This window comes from Eschrichtius robustus, chromosome 2, assembly GCF_028021215.1.
Source record: "Eschrichtius robustus isolate mEscRob2 chromosome 2, mEscRob2.pri, whole genome shotgun sequence".
NCBI classification, from domain to species: domain Eukaryota; kingdom Metazoa; phylum Chordata; class Mammalia; order Artiodactyla; family Eschrichtiidae; genus Eschrichtius; species Eschrichtius robustus.
This window is the reverse complement of record NC_090825.1, coordinates 4,064,328-4,085,201: the sequence shown is the minus strand read 5'-3', so window position 1 is coordinate 4,085,201 and position 20,874 is coordinate 4,064,328. Positions and strand designations below refer to the sequence as shown.

The 20,874-nt window shown below is 47.8% G+C and overlaps 1 protein-coding gene across 1 annotated transcript in view; it reads right to left on the bottom strand.

Moving 5' to 3' along the window:
- ADAMTS16 (ADAM metallopeptidase with thrombospondin type 1 motif 16) overlaps positions 1 to 20,874 on the bottom strand; it is a 148,302-nt gene that overhangs the window by 43,147 nt on the left and 84,281 nt on the right. Inside the window, exon 16 of the mRNA XM_068531855.1 lies at positions 6,862 to 6,988. Coding sequence (XP_068387956.1) covers positions 6,862 to 6,988 — 127 coding nt within the window. The remainder of the gene's footprint in view (positions 1 to 6,861; positions 6,989 to 20,874) is intronic.

Sequence of the window (20,874 nt, the reverse complement as noted above, 5' to 3'; positions counted from 1 at the left end):
TTCAAGTTGGCTGCATCAGAGAATTAAACCAAGAGGCGGACCTTCTGAGCACCGGGCCCTGGGTGAATGGGCAGGTCGCACGCCCAGGAAGCCAGTCCTGTGGCTCGTTTATTCCCAGTCACTTTGCTAATTAAATGAACTGAAATACTCACTTCTGTAGCATCCTGGGAGCTAAACCATTTCACTTATACGGATCACCTCAGTGACCACGGACCTTTTCATTCCCTTGCTAACCTGTACACTACGGGGCATGAATATTTTCAAGGCTTGTATCTAAGAGATGAGACAAAAAAGTCACTGCCCCCTTTCCTGTCACTGGCAGTGTTGCCATAAGAAGATCATTAGTCATACAGTTGTCCTGCTGCATCTTCTCTGTCATTTCTACCAAATGGATGCAGTCACCCGCTTCGGTATCTTGGTTGTAAAAGAAGCAGTTTTGCTGATGGGTTTGTAGAGGGTCAGCAAAGTGTAGGCAAAAACAATAGGACCATCCGACTATCAAGCAGAGAGGAATACAGAGGGGGGCTACATGTGTACTGGGGGTGGGGCATCCGATGACAGTATGTTTTATCTACACGCTTACTCTGCATTCCTAGAATAATACTGAAGAGAGAGGAAAAGTGTTCGTTTACCATCTGGAAAGTACTTCCTCTCGTTCCACCTTCAGTCCATGGTCCAGGAAGGTGTACAATTAGTGTTTGTGCTTCGAAAACTAGAGAGAGAAGATAAATGACAGGAAGAGCCACTCCATTTAGATAAACTGAGAAATAGAAAGGAAATAAATAGCCGTGTGATTTATAGTTCACGTTTCAAAAGCAAGCGATGAAAATGCCCGATTCTCCCTCAAATGAGCCGTGGGAGAGCCGCACGCTGCCGTCTGTGAGAGGCCCTCAGAGCCTCCTTGCGGGGCGCTGGCCTCGCTCCGTCCCAGGGGAGCAGCTGTCGAAGCGCTGACGCTGCATCATCTGGCCGTGATGCTCCTGCTGGCCGGGGCCTCGCAGACGATTTGAGACCCTCCTCCTCCAGCTAGGAGGTCCTGGACTCCCAGGTCTCTGCCCCGCGGAGATTTACGAGCTGGGATCCCCTCCGCGACACCGTGCGCGCCTTCGACGCGCTGCGCGCACACGTGGATGGGGAGGGCTCGGGGAGGCAAGGGGTTCCCACCAGCGGAGCAGTTTTCCTGTTCTTGTAACTTAGAAAGGAGAAGGGCGGTGGATTAGGCTGTTTGAAAGTCTCCGCTCCGCGGTCCTTTGGGGAGCCTCCTTCACTTCACGTGGGGCGGGAGACAGCACACTGCACCCTCCATCCTCCCTGCCCCGAGTCAGCCGAAGACGTGGGAGGCTGAGGACTGCAGCCACGCACTGTGGCCGCTGTGGCTTTGTGAGGCCGCGGAGAAGCAGGTGGACACGCGGCTCGAGAGGGTCATGGCCAGCCGCCTCGCAGGAGCAGTCTAGTAAGAAAGGCAAGGGCTCTCCTGCTTGGACAAATAAAGCTTGGGTTTGCTGCCCACTTAATCAGGGACAAAAAAAATCATCGGTATTCTGGGCAAGAGAGAAATGTATCTCACATTTCAGAGGACAGCACAACAACTTTTAAAATTAAGATCTATCTTCCCAATTCAACGGTTAAAATGACAATCCACGAGGATTGAGGTATATAATACAGGTTCATTCTTCTGTGTTTGTCACTGGTCGTTTTGCTTCACAGACTAAATAAATAACTAATGTGAACTTGTTTCTCCTTTTGCAGCAAAAAATAAAACAGCCAAGATTTACTGAGTGTTTTAGCCCATGTGCTGGGCTAAGAGCTTTTACGTGGATTCCCTCAACAAATCCTGGCCTTGTGTTGCCCTGATTACGTACAGGCGGGAGTACCAAGGCGGCAGCTCAGCCCACACCTTCGACCAGGTGGAAGCTGGCAGCCATGGGCTATGCCGCTCTAGCCCCTTAGCATGCTAAGTCCACTCCACCAAAGGACTTGGAGGCAGAAGAGCTGTGGGTTGGGAACTGGGAAACTTTGTCTCACCCGGACCATAGACACCTGCGGGCTGGCCTGTCATCAGGCTCCTGCAACTGGCTGGGGGTGAAGCAGGAACCCTGCAGGCGCCCCTCTTGTCCTCCTCAGGGGTCTCCCAGCAAGGACGCATGGCATTAGCTTCACTGCCAGGCTTTCTATTGTCTCCCAAAGCTTTCTCTTTCAGAGGAAATATAAATATCAAAAGATATGAGAGGTATAAATCTAAGAGTTCAGTAAGATGGGGGTCTCTGGGTTTTCTGGGGTGATCTGGGTGCCCTCACTGTGTTCTCTACAGGCTGTTCCCACGCACCACTTCCAGTCTCCCCTAGACTGACCCTGTTGCTCCTGAGCTGTGCCTTTTCTTTCAGCACACAAAGCTGTTGACAGAGTGTACTTGTAAAATTCTACACAAATGAGTTAAGTACAGAATAGAAGATGCAGAAGAATCCAGAGACCTTGTTGGCTCTAGATCCCTGACAACCAGGAAGACAGACTGTAGGGAGGAGGGGGAGGCCAAGGGAGAGAAACAGTGGGCTGAACAGGGGACCTACCGGAAAAACTAGTAACATACAAATATATATATACATTTATAATCTTGCTGAAGGAAACCCGACACCCATTTAAAAATCTTTCTTGGAAGGAATCCATCCACATGAAGGAGGAGCATCAGAGACATAACTATGAAGGTTCTGGGGGAGAAGCAGGGCCCTGGTCCAGCATGAAGGAAGGAAGGCAGAGTGATGGGGGTGTCTCAGGTGGCATTGGTGGGAGGAGGGGGTGGCCACTGCCTGAGCCCATCTCTGAGGTCTGAGGTCCTGGGCCAAGAGTGTGGGCTGGAGAAGAAGAAAGCTGGAGGAGACAGGAGGTGATGTAAAATCACTGTCCCGCGAGGGACCAGATGCCCAGGGAAGGGCGTCAGGACTGCCTGCCACCCTGGGCGGCCAGGGAAGCCCGTGGTCGTACATTCAGAGTGAGAACGTGGGCTTGTGAGCTTCTGGCAGCATTAAGCTCCCGAGCTCCACAGGCAGCAGAGTGAGTGATGAGAGAGGTGTCGCCGGGCTGGGTTTTCTGGGCAAGTGGAGTTGGACAAGGGGGTTAAAGCCTGGACACCGGGTGAGACAGGACGACACCTTGAGCATGGATCAATCTGGGAGCCCAGGAGCTGCAAAGACAAAGAGGCCATGGCCAGGGAAGGGTGTTTGGAACCAAGGTCTCACAGAGGCAGCAGGTAGGAGGCAGGAGAGGGCTCAGCTGCCCCAACAGAGGCCACGGAAGCACAGCTCAAACATGGGAGGGAGCTCTTCCCCTTCACGCGGAAGGCTGGGCTGGAGACATGGGGCGGAGGGGGGCAGCTCTGCCCCAGGGAGTCATCAGGGATTCTGTCTCGTGACCCCAAGTGCTTTGTCGGGGCTGGAGCTAAGGCTAGCTCTGCTACTGCTCAGGAGAGGGGACAGGAGGGGAGGAAGGAGCACTTCTGCAGGAGCGCTTCTGGAGGCATCTGCATCTCTTCCGCTCGCATCTCATTGGCTGATGAGGATCTAGGAGGGGGATGGGGAACGTCCACCAGGGCGTTCGTGCGTGAGCGTGAGTGTGAGAGTGTGTGTGAGCGTGGGTGTGTGAGTGTGTGTGTCTGGGGTTCTATTAACAAAGACAAGAAAGAGGAAATGTGCGTGGAGGAGCACGGTCTGGCCGTCCTCGCTGACGGCAGGAGCGAGGGGCGGGGACAGGACTGGAGAGTCAGGCAAGCGGTATCACTCACACGGATGTTAATGGCCTCAGGTGGCGCTGGTGACCGAAAGCGTCTGATGAGACCTCAGTCCCTAAAGCTGTGGCTCATCAAGAATAATACAAGCTCTCTTACTCTTGGGGCAGATCTTGAAGGAGGCTGGCCTAGGGTGGGTACTTTACGTGAGAGACACGTGGAAGCATACAAATAAGGCTTATTACGGATTACGGGACAGTTGACAAAGCAGTGTCTTATTTCTCAACGGCAGCATCCAAACAGGACCGGCTGGGCTCACCTACAAGACCCCCCAAGGGAGACTGGCCACAGAGCTTCGTACTTAGGGCACACATCTGCGTGTTTTCTCTTTGTCAACTCACAGCCGAGGAAACCGAGGCACCAGGAGGTGAAGCCACTTTCCCGAGACCACCCCGCAGGCCTGGAGTTCTTGACCTGGCCCGTGGGACCCTGGTTCATCCCTGAACTCTACAAGCATTTACTGAGGGACAGGCACAGCTATCGTCCCTCAGGATATGTCAGTGGACAGAACCAACATCTGATCCTGGAGAGACTTTCTGGAATCAATAAGCGTGAAAATTCTGTACCAGGAACAAAGATTTATCTGAACAGACACAAGAGATGATGATGATAGTCATGGATAATGGTTGAGAGTAAGGACAGTTTTGCCTGACCACGTAAGGTATGCTAGAGTTCTATCGCTGAAATCCAATAACCAATAATCCCATCCAATCAGTGACCTTTGTGGAAAGTGACATTTCTGGTGCACTTACACGGGACCAGACGCTGGTAGAAGCAGCCTGCCATCTGGAGTAACACTGAACAGACAGCAGCCGGGCATCGCTTAAATGCCTTCCCTAAGGGTTCAGCACAAGGAGGAAGCCCAGGAGAGGGAGGGGAGGGGAACCCCCAGCTTTCTCCCCGCACCACGGGGCTGAGGCCGTCCTCGGAGAAGCAGCGGTTGCTGGCTACCATGGCTGCCTCTGCTTCCCCTGCTCGCTCAGGGCCACCAGCCACTCCTGCATCCTGGGCTGAGTCCTGCACGGTTTGGAGATGCAGAGGGGCCTATTCAGGGTGTCCCAACCATCACTTCGCATCTGAGTTATGGGATGCTTAAAATCACGAAGCTGGAAGCCGAGGAGTGGGTGACTTAGCCCGGGGCTGGGGTGAGTGTTCTCTTGAGTCCACTGTAATGAGCTTCACCAAGCCCACCTGGGCAGCTTGGACTGCAAGGGGATGAGCCACTCACACGATTCCAGGGAGCGATTCCATGCAAGAACTAAATATTCCCAATCAGCCTGAGCTTTAGCATTGCGATGGATTTAGTCCCAAGTCACCAGTAACTTTAGTTTCCCCTGCACATAAAAGTCACACACACACACACACACACCCCTTAGTCTAAATTAGTGAGGTTTTTCGACTTTTCAACACTGTTAACTAGTTGCCTTGAGGCACCCTGGATTCCTCTGCCTTAGCAAGAACTCGGTGCAATATGGAAAGAGAACCCCAGTGCCTGCAGCAGCGCTCCTAACGTCCTTCTCCCCAAGGCTCCTTGGAGATGTATGATCAGAGGTCACAGAGAGGTCCACGCTGTGTCACCTGGAACACAGGTGCAGAACTGGCTGTCCGGGGAGAAGGGGTCAAGTTGGTGCAACACCTCAGTGGACCCGGGGAGCCCTGGCTGTCTGGCCCCTTGTTTCCTTCGGACAGGAGGTTCATTTTGCAGAAATGGTGCTGTGCTATATCCTCTCTTGGCCGACCAGGGGCTTCATTTCGTAAACCATCCTGGACGGTGTGCACTTGGTGTGTCGCTTCAGGCACAGAAGGAGCCCATGGTGGCTGGGCTTCTGTCTGCCATGGGGCCCTGCACAGACCATGGGGGCGCCCGGCTGGCTGCAGGATCGCTGACAGGTGAAGCGAGGACCAGGGTGGACATCAGTTCCAGGAGCTCCTTCGGTCCCAGAGGAACCCCCAGGGGGGCCTCCAATGCCTCGGTGGGTGATGGGCCTCAGGCGCTAAATTCCTTTTGCAAATACTGACCCCTCTCTCTCTCTCTTTACCAGGCTGTGGGGCGTGGTAGCGGAGGAACCCAGCTGAGTCGGGCCACTGGCCCTCTGAGGGAGGACAGATCTTCCCAGGGAGGCACCCCAACTCACGGTGACGGGGGGCAAGGTCCCGGCCTCTCAGATGCTGGTCTGTGTCCTCCATCTCTACCCTAAGTGAGGGACCAGGGACCCACAAACTCAGAGAGAAGGGAGACAGTGCCTCCCTTCCTCTTGGGTTTTACTGTCTCTGGGAGAGGCATCCAGCTTTCTGCTTTTGAGGTTCAGCTCAGCAGAGCCAGCTCTTGTGGGTCTTTAAAATCAAGATGTATGAGATCACATGTGTTGTGGCGAGTACCTCCGCTGTCTGAAGGGTCTAACGGGCCTTTCAACCCGTAAATATGTTACTCAGATAATTTCCACAGCCCCTCTGTGAAGATGAAGCAAGTGAGAAGCAGACGGACTACGGACAAGCGCAGGGAGTGATGGCTGAGGAGGGCAGGGCAGGACCACGGCTGCCTCCTCGGGGTCCTTCCCAACCCGCGTGTCAGGGAACCTGAGCTTTCTTCAGAAACGTGGAGGGGCGGCAGTACTGGGGACCGGTGAGTGGGGTGACAGAGCCCTGCTTTCTGCGGCCCGTCCCACACATGTGCTGCAGCCACATTCCCTCTACAGCCTGGACAGGCCTCGCCAGCGGGTTCTTCTAACAGGTTTCACTCAGTAAGAAAAGGAAACACCAGCGAAGGGGATAGAGGCTGCGAGGGAAAGCGTTCCTATGTCCACAGCACACCATCCCTCCCACAGCCTGCACTGAGTAAGACAGAACAAGCGCCATCTACTATGAGACCTTCGCTCCCACTGACAAGGCTTTGCAGGCTATTTCCAGCCCCATGCACTTTATTTGGCTCACCTGTTCAGGCAGTTCTTGTTCCTTTTGCCTCTGCTGTCATGGATTACGTGGCAGTGGTTGGAACTTCTATTCCCCAGACTCAGAGCACCAAGGCCTCAGCATTATATCGGCTAAACCCTGACACCCATTCAGAGGAACATGGCAGTTCTTACCTGGGGGGACAGGCGGACACTTTGCAAGGCACGACCCCTGTGACAGGCCGGGCGTCGGGGCTGCAGAATGATGCGTTCACCGGGAACCTCAGGTCTCTGTAGCAGCCGGCTCTCGTGGTCATCTGTCCTGTGAGAGAGTGGAGTGCACAGTGAAGACTCACAAACATGCCCCCTGGTAAAAGGCAGGCGAAGCGCTAATGAAATCTCTTGAAAAAAAATCTTTACTGTATTGGGACGCCTTTGCATTAATGACCTTTGGCTGACTACTAATATTCTACTTTTCCGGCCTGTCTTGATGAATTTTATCAGTGAATTGCATCAGTTCTAAGATGGCTTGTATCTTCCCCCTACATTTTAACATCTTGTAACATGTGTCTTGCTATGGGTGCCAACATATATTTGATGAAACAATCTTTTGGTTCTTTTCTATTGTTTCCAGAATTGGAAACACCAACCATTTTTTCAAAACAAACACATAGTTAGTACATTCACTTGTGTTTCTAAGTGAGAGGGCACAACAGGAAATGATCGGTAATAAACCAGAAAGAAATACAGACAACAAAGTGATAAGCGCTTCAGCAGCAGAGAATTCACAGAGCAAAATACCTCCAGGGTTGCAGCCGGATGGTGACCTTTTCACAGTAATGGCTTGGATGTTGCCTCAAATGAGGTCAACGGAAATGAAAGTTGGTCTGATTCTCAGCCTCCATTTATATCCCCAGGGCTACTCAGGCTTTCTGAGCATCCCTCAATATGTTCGATATTTCAATTCATTAAATTTACTAAAAAAGGTACCAATGGAACTTCCCTGGCAGTCCAGTGGTTAAGATTCTGCACTTCCAATGCAAGGGGCGCAGGTTCGATCCCTGGTTGGGGAACTAAGATCCCACATGCCATGGGGCATGGCCAAAAAATAATTTTTAAAAAAGGAACCATTACTTACAGCAGGGTACCTAGACTAGTCAAAATCACAGAGACAGAAAGTAGAAGGGTGGTTGCCAGGGGATGGGGGATGAGGGGGTGGGGAGGTGTCCAGGGGCACAGTTTCAGTTTGGGAAGATGGAAAAGATCTGGAGATGGATGGTGGTGACATGTGCACAACAATATGAATGTGCTTAATACCACTGAACCATGCATTCAAAACTGGTTAAAATGGTAAATTTTATACCACATAAATTTTACCACAATACAAAAGGACTGTAAAATAGATATAAATCTTGAAGGATGATGTTAAGGAGTTCATTCAGTGAAGAGGAACAAAAAAACAGAAAGAAAAAGAACCAAACCAGTGTTGATTTTAAAAATTAACACAATTAATATTAAGATTTAAAATGATTTTTATTGCTGTGCTTGGAAAATGGATGGAGTCCTGCTGTCCATGAGGCCCATCTGTTTTACTTCCTCTGCAGTCAAGGCTGCACTGCTCAGAATGACCTGCATCCAATTTGGTCCCCACAGGCAAATGACCAGAGGTATCTCATAAAGGAAGGGACCCAAGACATGGTTTCAGAGGACCAAAGCCACAGGCTGGCAACTCCAGGCTCAACAGCATCTAATGCTCGGTTCTCTATGAAACCGAGTCCCTTACTTAAAGAACACTAAAAGTCTCTAAGATATACGTGGAAACAAGCTTGATGTTTGGCTTTGCTTTGTCAAAAGGAATAAGGCAAGTCGATGGGGAAAGTTCCCTTCTCTAGAGAATCAGTTTCCTTGATCAGTAGAGGGAAAAGAGGCCTCCTGGGTCCCAAGCACAGATCTCATGCATCTGAGCCCCAGACCACTTCCTGCCTTGGGTATGGCCCTGTCGGTGCTGATGGAGGACATCAGAGGTGACATAGGACCCTTGTGGTTTTGTGCGATTATTCAGCTCTCTGCCAACTTGACACAATCATATTTTAACCAAGTTAAACAGTTTTTATTTGATGCACCCCAGTGTGGATTTCACAACTGTATCTTCCTGATTTTAATGGTCTCTCATCAGGAACGGCATATTAAAAGTGACTTTGATAAAGGTCATGGAATATTTCTGCAGAAATATAAGAAAATTTACTTAAACATGTTGAGAATCTTGAAAGTGAGTATTTCTATGAAAGAACAAGATTTAAGTCACATACAGCAAATGTCCCTGAGCAGTAACGGGAAGAAGGTCAAGGTGAACCTCAGTCCCACGAGGCAGAAGAATGATAATAAAAAGGAATATTTCAAGGCTCTGCTAAGACCGAAGCTGTGACATTTGTTCTAATATATAGATTTAGTAAAATCAAAGATGGGCTTGGTGACCTGTGTAGCAAGGCCACGGAGCCCTCGTGGCCACAGCTCTCCTGGGGACGGGGGTAGCCAAGAGGCACGTGAGGCAACGCAACCCACTGACACCTCCTGCTGGGCTTCACCGTGGAAGGAAGCACATATCGGAAATCCATCTCTTTCAGTGTCCTTGATGTGGTACCGAGCCAGCTGTGTGCCCTGTCACTACGTCACACACAGAACAGATGCAAACACGCAGTGATGGGCACTGGAGGAGGGTCCCTCATGTCTTACACTCCAAGCCTTGCACAGGTTCGCCCTCGTCCACTTTCCTGGAGGTGCTTTCCTGGGCATCACCCTGACTGCACGTGGCGATGGATTACTGACCCGCCACCGTCTCCTGCCCCGCACCCACTCTTAGCCCCGATGTCCCCAGGCTGCCTCCTGGACTCACAGACCTGGCCGTCTAAACAGATGCACAAATACATAAACATCCATTTCAAAGCAGGCTTCCTCCAGCCCCCCTGCCTGGGGTTCTGTGGTCTCTGTGTGGTCAAGGGATCAGTCTTGTAGTTCCCTGCACCCCACCCCCATGCCTTACTCCAGGCATTCCTCCTTCAAGTCCAGCTGTTGGACTGATACCACGGATATTTCCTTCACACACATGCGCACACACACACACACACACACACACGCTCATGCCATTCCCAGGTTAAAAGTCTGTTTTTCTCCTTTTAAGCTGGAGACTTCCCAGCCTTGTCCTCCAGCCCTGCTGCATCCCTCTCATGCCGACATCGCCCCTGGTCCTCTGACTCCCAGCTGACTCTCCACCTGGAATGCAGTCCTCCACTGCCACCCCTGACACACCTGGCAGAAGTCTTCTCATCCCTTTAAGTCAGACCCACATCCCCCTGCCTCTGAACTCCCATGCTCCCTGACTTGAGCGCACATCTGAATTCTCTGGTAGTTTAAACACAGAATCCCAGCCACCTCAGAGCCTTGGATTCAGCAGGCGTGGGGTGGGGGCTGTGGATTTACATTTCTAACTGATGCCCAGGTGCTGCTGGCACTGCTGCCCTGCGGACTACACTTTGAGAACCGCAGCTCTACGCAATATCCGAAGCCACCACTTTTACGTCTCAGGTTACACAGCTGTGATATACACGTAGTAAAAAATAAATACCTGGTCTTTGTCCCTGGTTCTTGGCACACAGCTCCTAGAACCTTTGGAGTGGCTTTTGTGTGCTGCTGAGCTGGCGGGTGGTGGGGTCCCTACGCAGCTTATGGACGGGACTGGTCCCCAGAAGCATCAAGGCGTGATTAGAGGGTTTCAGCCCAATCCTGGGCCTCTGGGGAGGGGAAAGGGGCTGGAAATTTAGTTCAGTTACCAATGACCAATGATTTAATCAATCCTGTGTAATGAAATCTCCATGGAAACCCCTAAACAACGGGGTTCAGAGAGCTTCCAGGAGGATGGCATACCCCAGCTTCATCGAGTCCGGAACCCTTCCCGACCTCTCCCTGTGTACCTCTTCATCTCACCGTTCCCTGGTGTCTTTTACAATAAACCAGTGACGGTAAGTAAGTAAAGTGCCTTCCTTAGGTCTGTGAGCTGGTGTAGCAAAATATTGAACCTGAAACGGGGGGAGTGGGGGGGGGTGGGAGAGTGTAGAACCCACAGCTTTGTAGCCAAGTCAGACAGAAGTGTGGGTGCCCTGGCATGCAAATGGCATCTGAAGTGGGAGCAGTGCTGTGGGACTGAGCCCTTCACCTGTGGGGTCTGACGGTGACTCTAGGTAGTTAGTACCGGAGTTAGATTAATGCAGGACACCCCGTTGGAGGCTGGAAAATCCGGCAATGGTGGTTGGTATGGACAAAACCCACACATTTGGTGTCCGGAGTGTTGTGAGTAAAGACAGTTCCTGCCAGGCTAGCCCAGGTTTGTGCTCATTTGTCCTGGAAAAATGGTAAGCAACCCTTTTCCCTCTCAATAGCATCCAGGTTTGGGTAAGACATTATATGGCGAACCTAATGTCAAAGTTCAGTGGACATTTACGTGTCATCCCTTAGATCAAATTTCCTGAGAGCGGAGAGTACAGCCTGCATGGATTGATTTGTTCCCACACTTATTAGGCAGTTTTTCAGCCGTCGGCCAACTTCATTATATTCAGTAACTTCTAAGCTCCAGCAAGTTAATACAGTCAGCCCTCCTGGTCCAAGGGTTCCGAATCTGCTGATTCAACGAACTACGGATGGAAAAAAATCAGAAAAAAAAATCCCAGAAAGTTCTAAAAAAACAAACTTGAATTTGCCTTGTGCCAGCAACCATTTACCTAGCATTTACCGTGTATTTACAACTACTTAGGTAGCATTTACATTATATTAGGTATTATAAGCCATCTAGAGATGATTTAAAGTATGTGGGGGGATGTGCATAAGTTATTTGCAAATACCACCTCATTTTACATAAGGGACTTGAGCATCTGCAGATTTTGGTATCCATGGGGGTTCCTGGAACCAACAGGGAAGGATGACTGTAGTGAGTTAATAATACTTGGCAAAAAAACCCATCCAAGTAAGGGTATATTCTCTTCTTTCTACAGTACTTAGGATGAACTAGGCACAGGTTTGATGATTCACCCATGTATCAATGCAGAGACGAAATCTGAATCAATGTTTTATGAGTCTACTTTTCCACTTGCTAACAGGGAATAAGAGACTATTAAATTAGACGAAATAAACACATGTCATTTTAAAGCTGTTCTGTAGGGAATCTTGTGAACTCCATTAAATTAAATCTTGAGAACTCCCTTAAATTAAGCCAGATAATCTTAATGACCCAATTTACATGAGGACCTACTGAACAAGAGTACCATTTTCTAAAACTGTTAGTGGTCAGTTCTAATAGTAGGGAAGGAAAATTAATCTTTTCTCTCCACTTATATGACAATTTAAAAGTCCATTTAAAAAGACCAAAGTCTTCTGGCTTTTTAGGTGTGACTCTATGAATAATGTCTTCAGTTTGGTTTCCAGTTTTGAGATTGAAGACGTGTGAAATTCAATCCTTATGCTCAAGTCTTAACAAAGAATCAGGCCTTAATGATCACTGATGGTCCTGAGGGAGGTACAGGCTCTCGATCAAGCAAACAGGAAATTGTTTTTCTTTGAAATAGAAACAGAAGTTTACTTGATTAACGTATTCATTTTTCTTTCTTAGTGGAGACATTTGTTTGACCTTGGTGTCAGCCAAGTCCCAAACTTTTACCCATTAATTGGATAAGAGGGAAATCTAGATCTAGTCATTTATGGAATAACTTAGTAACAATGTGATAGAAAAAATATAATGCAAAGAAAAACACTGAACTTGTCCAACGCATGTCCAAGTTCTGACTCTGCCAGTTAATTTTTTTAGCTGGTGACACTGGAGACCTTTCATTTTTCTTAGCGGGACACTACTGACATTTTAGGTACCAGTATTACTTATGCAGCATGCTTGTCATATCGTGAGACTTTTAGCACCCCTGGATCTGCCCGCTAGATGCTGGTAGCAACCCACCCCCACTCATCATGGCAACGAAAATGCCTGCGCACATTTCCAAATGCTCCTTCTGAAGGACAGTTCCATCTTCAGTTGAGGACACTGATAGGCCACAAGCAGATAAGGAAGAAAGTATATGATTAGGAGAAGAAAGGGAAAATGTAGAGTGTTGCCTGGAAATTTTAAGCAATTAGTGGAAGTAGAACAAAACAGGAGAGTGGTCATTAGGTTCACGGCAAAATTCACTTATGAAAATGACAATGACAAAAATGCTATAAAACAGAATTTACAGTGTGTAGCTAAAAGTAAGATTCAGAGGGTATTTTCATGGCCTTAAATACTTATATTGCTAAAAATAGGTATGAATGGAAATAAATGAAGCCAATACTTACTTACAGCGTTAGAAGAAAGGATAGATCAAGGAAGCAGAAAGAAGGAACTGATATAGATTGGAACAAAAGTCAGTATATTAGAAAATGAAGACATCAATATATTTGGATGCAGACAAAAATATGAGCCACAAGTTAATATGTTAGGGAAGAGAAAACAGTGAATCCAAGAGCTGATATTTTGGGGGAGGGGGCTATCTTCAAGCATAACAACCTACAGCCCAGCTCACTCCTCTCTTTCCTGCTCTCCCCTCGATTACAGGGGCTCCCTGTCAGCACTGCAGTCTTTATATCTCTTGTCTATGAGGCTGTCGGGGCGATCCCACCAATGAGAAGTACGAGCACAGGATGTGGGCAGGGCCACAGCATCATGTCCCTGGCAGAGAGGATATAAACATCGGCTTTGGCAGATGTGAGGTCTGCAGTAGTCTCCAGACGTTTTCCTGGGAATCACCTGCTCCAATGCTGGCTTAACTCTAATCCTCACCAGGAATTTCTGGAATGTTCCACACCTTCCACCTCTTTAATAGCCAGAGCAACTCTGAGAGTTACATGGGTCTCTCTCTGACCTTTACTCCTCCAACCTCTCCAGCTATTTTGTAAGCACGTGGTCCTTTATACTAAAAACGTTCCTGCTTGAAATACCTCGTGTGGTTTCTGCTTTCCTGGCTAAACTGTCACTGACATAATAACTTAATGAAGAAAATAAACAATAAGGACACATACACAAAATAAGAAATGAGAGACTTCCCTGGTGGCACCGTGGTTAAGAGTCCGCCTGCCAATGCAGGGGAAGCAGGTTCGATCCCTGGTACGGGAAGAGCCCACATGCCACGGAGCAACTAAGCCCATGCGCCACAATTACTGAGCCTATGCTCTAGACCCCACGAGCCAAAACTACTGAGCCCGTGTGCCACAATTACTGAAGCCCACACGCCTAGAGCCCGTGCTCCACAACAAGAGAAGCCACTGCAATGAGAAGGCTGCGCACCGCAACGAAGAGTAGCCCCTGCTCGCCACAACCAGAGAAAGCCCACGCGCAGCAACAAAGACCCAACGCAACCAAAAATAAATACATACACACATACATGCATAAAATGCAATTGGTTTGGTGCCGACAATGTTCCAGTTCTTTATATGGGTAGTGGTTGCACAGATATTCTTACTTTCAAAAAGTAATCTATATTCTTAAAAAAAATTAATATTAAAATATGATTAAATATTGTGATAATACTAAAGTTTTAATGCATAGAATGTGAAATTCATGAGTATTTATTGTAAACACTTCAACACATAGTACTTGACACACAAAATGAAGAGGTACTCAATAAACATTGGTTGAATTAGTGAAGGTAAACTATTGGCTACCAGACTCTCACACTTTAAATGATGGCATCTTACTTAAAACTGTAGTATAGAACCACACACAGAGAGGTCATTTTTAAATTTATATAAGAATAATACTCTTTATTTTCAAGGAAAAGAGAGTCATTCAGGTCCCTTACATTCAAAAGAAAAAAAGAAAAAGGAATCGGAAGGCCAGAAGGGGGAGCTCTCATGCCCCACCACTCGATGTCAACTGCATTATCAACAAGAAGAGAGGTACCTTGCATCGCCAACAGAAAGGTTATTACTTTACTACCAGCAGAAGGAAGGAAGAATTTCTCCTTGCCTGGCAACAGTCCAGCCAGTGAGAAACGGCACAGCTCAGCCAATGGAAAGTCTCAATACTTCAAACTCCCAGTTTCCTCCAATGGACTTTTTGTTTATAACAGCCCATCACAACTTCCTTTTCTCCTCTATAAAAAAATGTTCCTCTCCTTTATTCTCTGGACTTGCCTGTGGTTTGATATAAATTGCATGTCCAGAATTGCAGTTCTTTGCTGTTCTCTGATAAACCCATTTTGCTGGTAAAATAACTAGCTATTTTATTGTTTTAGATCAACAAAAGTATCTATAATGGTTGAATGTATTTGCTCAAGAATGTGAACTCCCATATTAAAAATGAGCTATTGACTTAATATGTAAGGAGGAACTCTCTGCAAATGAAGGATACAAATGATGTGATAACATGGAAAAAGCTTATCATTAACGAACTTCTGAAAGAGAACACACACATGTAAACTGGAACATAAGGAAGAGATGCGACAGGACTTATTAAAATGTTTGCAGTGACCTTGGGTCAGAGGAAGATTTGTCTTCCCTATTTTCTATGTTTGTGACATTTGTAATGAAAAATAATTCCAACATCTACAGATTTGGGCCTTCAGGAAAATGCACATCCCCTCTTTCTGACATCCTGGGCAGTCTTTTCTCAAGGACACTGGGCAGTGCAGGATGGGGCAGGAGGGGCCCGACCTCTCAGGTGATGCTCACCTGACCTCATATTGGCCTGCAGCCTGTCTGCCTACCTGCTCGGGCCTCCCCTTCCCCTCCCTGCTCTTCGCTCCCCAGAAAGCTCAGCAACAAAAGCCTAAGAGATGCACCAGGGAGGGAGGAGCTGGGAGCAGGGGAAGCTGACATCGGGTTTCTGTTTTGATCCACGTGGTAATTGTTGACTGACCCAGAAAATCAAACTGGAAAGCACGTCAGGGGCCCCATAAAGCACACACTCACACAGGCACTGAAGAAGAAGGAAGGGTTCCGGGCCTGTTCAGACTCCCTCCTCAGTAGAGGGCGGAGTGGAAGGCAGCCTCCACACCAGGGCTCCGTTCCTTGGGCTGTGCCCAGACCCTCACACTTGAACTCCTAGGGGGCATGCCAGGTGTCACACGGTCAGGGTGCTTGTAAAGGTTTTGGTTATGCTTTGAGAAACCAGTTTTCACAGTTTATCCAGGGCTGCAGAAAACTCCATGAGAACAGAAGGTCTTTGCTTCACTTGAGAACCTGAAAATCTGAACCCACAGTCGTGGCCAAGAACATCTGCATTTCTTTTTGCATGTTCCTGATTTTGTTTCTTAATTTCTGTATGGTTCTTATCAGATCATTTCTCCCTTATGAGTTGCCTCTGAAACCTCTCTCAAACTCCTGCTTCTCTGTTGTCTATTCATTACATTGTGCTTACCTATATTTCAACCCATAACCTCACTTGAAGGAAAAATGGTGAACTAAAGATTAAGCAAAAGAAACGGCCCTCATGTTTGTGTGCAATGTCTATGGCCTTTGTTTCAAAGGGCTTTTCTTAAGTCCTTAATCAGAGACTTTTGCTCACAATATGCATATACTCTGTACACTCAAGATCTTGGGTTCAGCATTTACCTGGACCTAAAGTTCTCAGTTCGTGAGTCTGATAAGGTTACAGGCTGGCATGTTGTCAAGGTCAGATGCTAAGATAGCAGCCTGGGTGGAGAAAAGGAAAATAGGAGCTCCACATGACAGGTTTCAGAACCAGTGGCCTAACTGTCTGGGGCATTCAGCGGGGGGCCGAGGGCTCTGCAAGGTCAGGACTGCCCCTGTGGACAGGACCACATGCTGCCTTATCACACCACGTGCTGGGGCTGAACTCTGCGTGGTGACCTGAGTCCGCCCAAGAAAGGCACGCTCCATCCATGAGGCTGGGGAATCAGAAGGCGTTTCACAGGACCATTTCTCTCCATCTCCTTTAAATGCTGCATAAGAGAGTGAACTCATCTATTACACTGGAAACTGCAGCTTCCAGGATGTACTTCCTGTACCCTTCGCTCCACTCCTCCTCCTGAGCTGCCCCAAAGTCCTGCCCGCTGGCCATTGTCCCATCCTGGTAGGAAAAGGGCAGGCCATGCTTTGTCCACTCACTGAGGCAGCTACCAGCTTGCACACCCCGTGGGCACACAGAGACACACAGAGACATGCTGCAGGCCCCTCTCCAAGTGTGTGGGTCCACCACACATGCCTGCACACACCAGTGTGCAAAAGCACACAGGACCTTGAAGACAGTAGCACAATCCAAAATAGGGAGGAATGTTTTCATCTCTCCTGCCTGGGGCCACGTGACTAGTATCATTGTGTAATTCCCTCTTGCTTTAAGAGTTTAGTAACCTAAACAGTCCAATTTCTTAAGCAAAGCTATAACACTAATGGAGAAGAATAGAAGCTGACATTTACTTGGCCAGACTAAGTGTTAGAGCTTTACAGGTATTCTCTCCTCTAATCCTTAAAGGAACCCTATACAGTTGATTACATTATTATCCTCACTTTATAGATGGGCTTGCTAAGGCGTAAAAGGCTTAAGGAGCTCACGAGTTTTAAAGAGGCTGGGCTAGGACTCGATCCCTGACAGTCTGGCCAAAACCCCACACTGCACGTTCTCGCCTTGGCATGACAGGTCACCTGCTGGCCTGGCCTTTCTATCCAACGTGACATGCACGTGTAGAAATTTTAAGCTCTTGTTTGATTCCTGTTTGAGAAGGAAAGAGATTCATAATATATTCTGTTTCAGAACTCTTCATACACTGGAGGACAATTTCTTAAACTCTGTTTCACTGGGAGCTGAGTAGAAGGGTGGAAGCAAGGGAATTTGAATTATAGGGAATTTCAATTCGCTTTCAGGTGTGCTCCCTTCTTTACATCCAGGAGCGGAAGGATGAGGAGCCTGAGGGGCAGCCCTGGGGAAGCCACCATGGAGGGGCGACAGCGGGCTGACCCTGCATCGCCATTTCCATCTGTGGCCTTCGCATATTTATAAATGGAAAAGCGGTTGACATCTTGCATTTGTTTATTCAACAAATGTATACTTGATGCCTGGGATGTGCTGGATCCTGAGCACACAGCAGCTATTAACAAACAGCAAGCATCACCAGCCAACCAGCACCCTAGACCATCCCATCACGGTCACAGAATCTAAACCACAGAGAGAACGCAGTGACATGTACATACGTCACCCATGAAGACAAATATCTGGGCAGGAAAGTTGAGGGTGGTGCTGCTTTGGGGTGGTGAGGACCACGGCTTGCTGCCTGAGGGCCTCCTGGAGCTGACCATTGGTGAGCAGAGCACAGCAAAGGCACCCCAGAGGTGCAGGGAACACTGAACCTACAAAAAGCACTTCCTCAGACCCAAGAAAAGTTTAAAACATTGAGAAAGCTTACAAAATTGAAACCAGTGCAGGAAAAAATCAAAACCAAAGAAAGGGGAAAAAAAAAAATCCAGGCATCGCTCAACACAATAGCCTGTAGGAATGATGATATGTGAGGATGCATAATAGAAATTCTTTCCTCTGCAGGACACTTTTTCACTTCCATGCAGTGTGCCCAGATCCTGGGCTTTCTGCAGAGACTGACCTGGGAGCCTATAGAAAGAATATCCTTTCAGTCATACTATAGTCACTTACCTCCATTTCTGCATTTTTAAAAGGAGAATTGCATCCGATGTCTCTGTGCATTTTCACCGAGATTAAGTCAAATCGAGAATGAAGGAGTAAAGCCAAGGCAACTTTTTGGTTGTCGTTCTTACTAGCCACAGGCTGGGAGCCTGCAGGCCGGGCTTCTCAGGCTGCAGGCGTTCCCTCTCAACATGGACAGGAATATAGGTGAATGGATGAAACCTTACACGCCAGGTGCCTACGGGATGGACCGGTGATGCCCAAACTCTAGACTATTAAAGTCGAAATGGCCAGGCTCAACGGCACATTCTCTTAATTGAAGGGGTCCTTAGAGACATTCAGACATCAAAGAGGAGATGGCACACACTGGCACCCACCATCCCAGGGTGAAGACCCTCAGGCATCAATGCAGGCCCTGACCCGGTTGGGAGTTAGTTGCCTATGGATATGAGGATGCCGGAAAACACTCCTGGCTCTGCATCTCAGATCAAGTCACAGCATTTTCCAAAAGACAAGATTTTCACAGGGATTTAGCCTGGGGACACTAGACACTCTGCTCTATCCCACATTGAAATGGTCACGAATCTAAAAGTTCAGCAATGCACCAAGAGATGATGAATTTTGGAGGTCAAATCTGTTTGTAGGTGGTAGGGATGTTCGAGGTTTTAATTTAAAATTACTTTCCCCATATAAACAATAGTAACTCTAAAGGCGAATTTAAATGTTTCTTCCTTTGTTTTCAAACATCTGAATATTCTGGGAAAATAAAAATACAGACAGCCATATGCCCAGTGGTATTTAGGGTTTCTGGGCTCTATTTTTACACTAGGTTTTAGGTAATTATGTTTTCAGAAGAGTTTCATGTGGGTTGGGGGTCTCCTCAGCCACCTGGCTGAATGTTTACGGAGCCTCAGGTATCATTTCTCTGACAGAGGGCACATCTGTAAAGCAATTTCTCAACTGTGCTTCCAATCTCTCAACTATCTGTCAGAAAGAAAAATCTCTTAGTCCACAGGAATGTTAGAATCAAGCTGGCCAATCTTCTAAAATGATCCATGTTAATAGATAAGAGAGAACAAGAGTATAAAATTCGAAGACTAAATTAAAAAAGAGAGAATAATCCTTTAACTGGGGAAAGCCCAAAGCTGAACCCTAGCCATGGAAGGTGGTGAGTTTAATGAGCAATGTGATGAAGCTCTATCTTTATCTTTTTACAGAAACCAGCTCTTTCCAGCTCTTTGGAAATCATTTTAAAATCTTCACATTTTGCCAGAATATCTGGATGAGGAGTATTCAGTCTAAAAGACTGTGATTATATCAAAGAATCTCTAAGTTTTCAGTAATTCTAACAACAGAATGAGTTTCAGCTGTTGACAAAATCCTTATTTTTTTTATAAAGGAAAAGAAACCCATCATTTAAGCAAAACTACACAGAAAACTGGAAAATATTCCATAAACGAAGCATGTGTTTTCGCGAGAAGCATGCATCCTTTCTGTGGTAAGCGCTAGATATAGTACAGACATGAATGCCTGCACATTGAAGGACCTTGACAGCGGAAGAAGGAAGATAACTCCAGGAAAGCAGAGTGGGTGAAGTCCTGGGAGCTGCTGCTAGAGTCTAAATGATGCCCAGGTGTGCTTAAGTGACAGCCTTCCTGGCCTGATGGTACCCTAACGGGCACCAGAGCTTGGAGGGTGGTGATGATGGCCATTTATGGATGGCCCGTGACATCCTTGTGTCTGTTCTGCTTAACAAGAAACTGGTCCGATATCTGATTTAACTGACTACACTGACCTGTCTGAAATGACAGCAGGACATGCCCTTCATTTTGCTGTAGGCAGGTGTTATCCGTCTTTAAGGTTCCAAGTTTGGTTAATGAGAAGGAGGCAGCAGGACTTGAAACCCACATGTGTGCCTCCCTCCCCCTGCAGGAGGATGGCGGAGGGGGAGCCATCCGTGACCACGTGAACACCACAGGAGCCTGAGAGGGGCTGGGCCCAGGATGGGTCCCAATACCCCCAGTGAGGGGGGCTGTGCAGGACTGCGGGGCTCTGGGAACAGGGAAGGGTTCCTGCTCCCCAGGAAGAGTGGACGAGATGGACTTCTTCATCTTATCCTGAACCTCTGGGGGCTCTTGAAGAAATGAATGGGGTGGACATTGCACAGGCCCCCTGAGGAAGTTGGTCCCTCTCCAGGGGATGAACTTGTTTTCCTCTCCTCTGCTTTTCTGGGGGGCAAGAGGGCTAAAGTGGGAATGTGTTTTGTAATTTATCCGGGTCTTGGATAAAGACAGAGAATTGGTTTCATGAACTTGGCTCAAAGGTGACCCAAGGCAGGGAGGAAAAAGCCAGAATCATTTCAGTTGATCTCTGAGACCTAGAAGGACAAGCCCAAGCCTTTAGGTAAAGTTTAAAAAAGTAAAATGCACATTTACTCTAAGATTCAAAATAGGTAAGGATGTTTTGAATGTAAGGATGGGGGACGTCTAATTCGAAGTAGTTCCTGTGAAAAAGATGTGATTTTTAGCCAGTGAGGTGAGTAA